Source organism: Atta colombica, unplaced genomic scaffold (genome assembly GCF_001594045.1).
Source record: "Atta colombica isolate Treedump-2 unplaced genomic scaffold, Acol1.0 scaffold55, whole genome shotgun sequence".
Classification (NCBI taxonomy): Eukaryota; Metazoa; Arthropoda; class Insecta; order Hymenoptera; family Formicidae; genus Atta; species Atta colombica.
The window spans coordinates 936562-942810 of NW_017259545.1; the positions used below are offsets into that span (position 1 = coordinate 936562).

General features: G+C 31.5%; 1 protein-coding gene across 1 annotated transcript in view; it reads left to right on the forward strand.

The window, feature by feature from the left end:
* Positions 1-3403, forward strand: part of LOC108691878 (sodium/potassium/calcium exchanger 6, mitochondrial-like) — a 6931-nt gene extending 3528 nt beyond the window's left edge. Inside the window, exons 4-9 of the mRNA XM_018199813.1 lie at positions 531-611; positions 1023-1142; positions 1595-1921; positions 2365-2483; positions 2627-2780; positions 3042-3403. Coding sequence (XP_018055302.1) covers positions 531-611; positions 1023-1142; positions 1595-1921; positions 2365-2483; positions 2627-2780; positions 3042-3403 — 1163 coding nt within the window. The remainder of the gene's footprint in view (positions 1-530; positions 612-1022; positions 1143-1594; positions 1922-2364; positions 2484-2626; positions 2781-3041) is intronic.
* The last annotated feature ends 2846 nt before the right edge of the window (positions 3404-6249 follow it).

The following is a 6249-nucleotide window of genomic DNA, read 5'->3' on the forward strand; positions in this document are numbered from 1 at the left end:
AATCTATGTATATGTTTAAAGTTCATTAAGTATATTTAAGGAACTTTAAACATATACATGAATATACAAAGAACTTTGTTGGATAATGATATGATATATACAATTTCATATCATCAATTTTTTTTATTGTCTTCTTATGCCTAATTTTCTCTCCTAAATAGAGAAGTGTCCACTTTGAAAAATACTGATCTAGCTTGATAATTCGTCTGAGCAATTTTAATATATAATTAAATAATATAAATGATACGTAAAAAACTTTCGCTGTATCTATTTACTATTTGCTTCATTAAAAATTCTTAAAATGGATTCCTTTCCCGGCATTATTACTTTTCTGTTTTTGTATTAAAAAGAAAGAGCAATTAAGATTTTTTTTTCTTTAATTAGAACATAAAAAGGTAATTATTATCAAATTTTTTTTGCGTAATATTATGTATGTGGATCATTCATTATTTTAGCGGTATGTGTAGGAAAATAACCTTGCGAGCCAAGCGACATTAATGCTTCTTAATGCTGATATATTTTAATTGCAGGTTTTATTCTGGTCTACATATTGTTCATTGTGGTAGTCGTGATAATGCAGGTATATGACACCAGAGAGGAGACTCTGAAAAGTACGTTGCGGTATTCTTCGATTCGCAAATCACGAAGAGTCTTTAGTTTTTACTTTTTATTTTAGACAGTAAAAATTTCGAAAACTCGTAACTTCCAAAAAGTATACAAGTTTACATTTAACAATGTTTTCCTCGAATGTAAATAAAATTTTACTCTCTGCGGAAGTCTAATTCGCGAGGAAAGATATATATATATATATATTCCCGAGATACTTCTATGCTCGAAATTTTATGATCAGTGCGTTCAAGAACTTCTATTTCTATTCTAAAACGAGAAATATCTCTCTTCATAACCCATGAATTCGCTGCAATGTGAAAAAGATGACTAGCTCCTTCCTTATCGCCTACAGAAAATTTTCACCATACTAAGTATCGATCTCCTTTCCCGAGAACATTCTTATGTACTTTCAGCCAGAATCCCAAGTGTGCCCGATCCAGACGTCCTGCATACTTACTTGGCGAATAGAGACACAGGCGCCATTCCAAAGATTCCCAGTAGAAGCCGACCTTTTGGCTTACATGCCAAACTAGGTACCAAGCGTCGTTTTTACGACTCATCGCACATATCTTTACATCTTTAGTTCTTTTGAATTTTTCAATAGTTCGAATTTTTTTCCGGAACGATGCGTTTTTTTCCGCTTCGTAAGTAAAGTGTTCTGACTTCTAGTAAAGTGTTCTGATTTCTCGCATGTTTAAGATGTTGTCAATCATTTACAAGTAAAGCTTGAATTGTAACATTAATTCTTTGCCAATTATTTTTTATAATTCACTATATTGCACGTTTAGCTCATAATTTGTAATCAAATATGTGTAATAAATATTTTTAATATATAAGAAGTAAATCTTTGATATTTATTCTATTTTTTTTTGTTTAAAATTAAAGTTTTTAACTATTGTGGATTTAGTTTGTTCTTGTTTTAAAATTTTGATATATGATTTAATTTCAATTTTTCTTTGTACTGATATATATTTGTATGTGCTAGATATCGCAATCGCTGCGGAGCTAGAGAGAGCCAGGATACGGAGTGGTTCTGTCCAGTTAAGGCCGGAAATTAGTGACTATGTTTCTGACCGACCGAAAGGTCTTTTCAAGGAATTTTTATATGATGTCAATCCAATCAGCAAAGAAGATTGGAAGAAATCGGGAATATTGTTTAAGATTATCTTGATTATACGTTCACCCGTCATGCTACTGTTACAGCTGTTTATACCTGTCGTAAATCCTACCGTTGAAAAAGAAGGCTGGTCAAAATTACTAAATTGCTTCCAGTTATGTGTAACACCTACGATAGCACTATTTTTATTAAATGGTTAGTTTCATTCATTGATACTGCTCGTAATAATATAATATATAAATAATTATAAATCATGTACATTAATAAGCTATTTAAGATAATTAAATTGTAAACTTTAAAATTTTAACTTTTTAACTTGATAATCATTTATGTATTTCTTGAAAAGTTATTTAAAATAGAAGATAAAAAGAAGAAACCGGAATTTAATTTTTTATTAAAATATTAAAGATTTTACTTATTGCTTTTTAATATTTTTTCCATACATTCTCTTCTTGTGAATAATTTTCCATGATATTACAGAAATATTCTCCGTAAATATTCTCCGTCTTCCATTGCAAAACGATAGATATGAAATCCAGATGAGCAGTCAATAATGCATAATCGTCATATCGACACTTGACGTGGCATAACAGCCGGTACCACTCAACTTCAATTTCATTTTAACTGTTTTATTGCAGTTTGGCAAACGACTTTTGGCAATTTGCCACTGGTGCCGTTATTCCTCGTTGTCGGTTCCATAATTGGTGTAATTGTATTTCTAACGACGCACGTGGATCGTGTTCCAAAATTTCATACTGTGAGTACTTTTCTTTCCTCTTGTGCGGATGGAATTTTGGATAGGAATTTTTTAAGCATCTACTATTACATTCAAAAATACGAAAAATCCGTATTCGACGGATTATTAATAGCCAAATGTGTTGAGAATTAATAATATTGCAGATATTTGCATTTATCGGATTTTTGGCTGCTATGTTGACAGTTTATTTAGTGGCCAGAGAAGTCATGGCAGTACTCCAATGCATAGGATACTCATGCAGTATATCTGACGCCATGCTAGGAATCACTTTTCTTGCATGGGGAAACAGCATCGGAGGTGAGTAACATGAAAAATGTTTCTTTTTTTTTTTAAGTTAAAGATAAGATGTATATGGTAATTAAAAATATAGTTGAAAAAAAAAATTGTACTTTCTTGAATTAACTTTTCAAATGCGATAAAAGAAACAATATAACATAAATTGTAATAATCGTGACGTTATGACATTTTTCGATAATTATATCTCTTTAAAATTTCCAATTAATGTTTCATTAATGATTGTGTATTCAAAATATTTATATCAGCTAAATCACTGCTTAGATCTAATAGCGAACATCGCTATAGCCAGACGAGGATTTCCACGCATGGGATATGCAGCTTGTTTCGGTGGGCCAATGTTTAACACTCTACTGGGACTTGGACTGACTTATAGCATCGCTGCAGCCACTGATCCTGAACAACATACCAAGATTAGGATCGGCGATATGGCACCCGGCTGTCTAGCTTTTCTCCTGTGTTCACTAATAGCTACTATAATTTATCTGAACATCACGGGAGCTATCGCACGTTTCTCTTACGGTGGTCTCTTATATTCAATCTACTTTGCTTTCATTCTCATACAATTTTTAAGCGAATTCCACGTTATACATCCACTTGGCACTGATCACAGACCTGATGAATAAGACTACTACTACCTACGGCATTTAACGTATTGCTTTTTATATGTAGTTATATCATTATATATAAAAATGCAAAATAATAAAAGGTCTATTTGCAATTAGTTGAGAATCATCCCCTATTTTCCTCTATTCTCACAACATTAGTGTTGCAGGATAAGATGAAAGAGTAAAAAGAGTAGAGTAAAGAGTAAAAAATATGGAAAAGCGCATCTCTCATGAATTATGTTAAATGAGTCAAGATTATATGGATAAGAGGAAAGATGCATTTTTAACATGGAGCGGAAGGCAAGCTTCGTAGGAACGTTCGGGCACCGGATATATACGCGAAGGAAAAGACGGGCCGGCGAGCGACGTCAGGTCGTTTTTAGACATTTCCCTAGAGAGAACGAGGTGTCCCGTTTCCGACCGAAACCGGTTAGTATGGCTACCATAACGCCGAAACGGAAACCACAAGTCATGAGGCGGTTAGGAGTCTTGGTACGCGTCAGTTTTAAATTTTACATTACACCGTATATCATGGTAACCTCGAGTGCTACACACAGACCTTCGTAATTGAATCCGTTATTAGATGAGGGACATAGTTTCTATGTGCAAACATTTCTTACACAACGTTATTTTCTTTCAAACGCAATAAAAAAAGTGGACGTTAAATTATTTTTATCTTTTCATATCTGCCTTCGCCTATACGTACACATCCGTTTAATCGATCATGTCATGAAGAGTGTCCCACTTCTGTCATATTGTCTTGAAATAACTCTTCTTTGACAAATTTATCGTCGATTTATAATCTTCAATAGAAATATTAAATAATCCATATTTTTTCTCGCAACAATTAGTTATTTAATTTTGTAGTCACTTAAGTTTCTCATTGTTAGAAAAAAAATAAATGATAAAACATTTTTTAGTTAAGCTTCTATATGATTTTTCTCATATAGAATTTATGTTAACAAAACATCGATTTTGAAAACACAATTATAAAAAAACTTTCAAAATTCTAAACAATTAAAAATTATGGCCACATAATACAAGTTTAATAATTTAAAAAATTTCATGTTTAACACACACAAAAGAATAGTTTTCTATTCGTAAAATATGTTTATCGAATATCTTTTATAGAAAATAGAAAGGAGTCAAGAGTAACAGATGTAACATTGACGTTATTCGACCTCTTCCACACCTTTTCCACTTTCTGTCTCCTTTGCTACAGATATTGCCGGAGAATTGCTCCTGCTAGTCTCCTTCAATGTGTGTACTAAGATAGATCTCCATTGTCTTTACGCGAAGTTTAATTCCAAACCTCTACCTTCCGTTTCCCTTTTGACCTATCAAAGTACCGATAGAACAATGAAAGAGAGATAGACTAAAGTTTTGCTATTGTAAAATTTGGATCTCCTTTATGTTAGTATCTGCGTACGTAAAGAGAATCTACTATTGAGAAGAAGCTTTAGCAAAGACTTCACGAAATAGTTTTCTTTATGTATATTGAAAGGATATGAAGGGATTTATCTTCACTGTTTAAGTCAATATATTTAAGTTATATACATTTATACTTGTTATTACTTTTGTTTCTAAGCTTTGAATTTTGATATTGTATATAAAAATACAAAGAGATTTATCTTCATCATTTAAATCATTTTTTCTAATTCAATGTATTATAACAATAAATTACATGTCATCTTTGTTTCTGAGCTTCGAATTTTGATTACAGCATGGTCGACATGTGACAAAATGTGCGCATCCGACAAGTTAATTCATTATTCTCAATTAATTTGTCGCACAGAATGTATAGGCGCGACAACACCTGTTGTTCCCGATATACATAAATAGTATTTAATTGTGTGCAATTAATGTTCATCAATATAAAATATACACCCCATTTTCCGGAAGTGTATGTTGTTGAATGTTGTTAAAGAGAGTCAGAAAAAGTATACATAAAGGATTTAGTTAAATATTTATCTTGATCAAATTAATCATTTCGTTAAAATGAAAAGTACATCAATTACTGGCGTTATGCAACAGAATATTTCATTAAAAATATAAAAAAAATATTTTAAAAAACATAAAGTATCAGAAATATTAGATTGTAACGTAATGCCATAACATTCTCTCTCTCTCTCTCTCTCTCTCTCTCTTTCTCTCTCTCTCTCTCTCTCTCTCTCTCTCTCACATCTTCTACGTGATCGTTCTTAAGTATTCAAAAATCAATGAATAAGTATTAAGAATCCATTATAGAAATTAAGTAAGGCGGACAATTGTCTTTTAGAGATATAAACTTCCTTATATACTTAGCTCATTATTTCTTATCGCATTTTATCTAATTATTTTTATGTTATATTAGTCATTGACAATACCGAAGATAAATTTTCATAACAAGTATTCTACTTTTTAATGAAACGAAAATTTGCTGACGAATATTGAATAAGTTTGTTTGAAAGTAAAGAAAACTTTATCGAACCATATTTTAGAGTCGACCCTTCGTCTAGACGAAAGACTGGATCGGTGCCCAGCATCCGTAGATAAGATTCCTGTCTAGCCTCTTCCGTGCCAACGCGAGCTAACGACCCTCTCATCCGGATCGCTCGTTCAAGGGTAGCAAACGCAGAAAATATTCAACATTACCAAATCGAGAAACGTAAGAAAAAAACGTTATCGTTTTTTTTGTAACGTCTATAGATACGTTTCTATTCATAATGTTTAAAAAAATATGAATATAATTCTGCTTTAATATAAAAAGAGAAAAAAGTATTAATAAACGTACAAATATAAATTGGAACAAATTAAATTATTTAAGTATATAATCCTTTCTCTCTCCTCTTTTAAAAAATATCATCAATTTATATATATATATA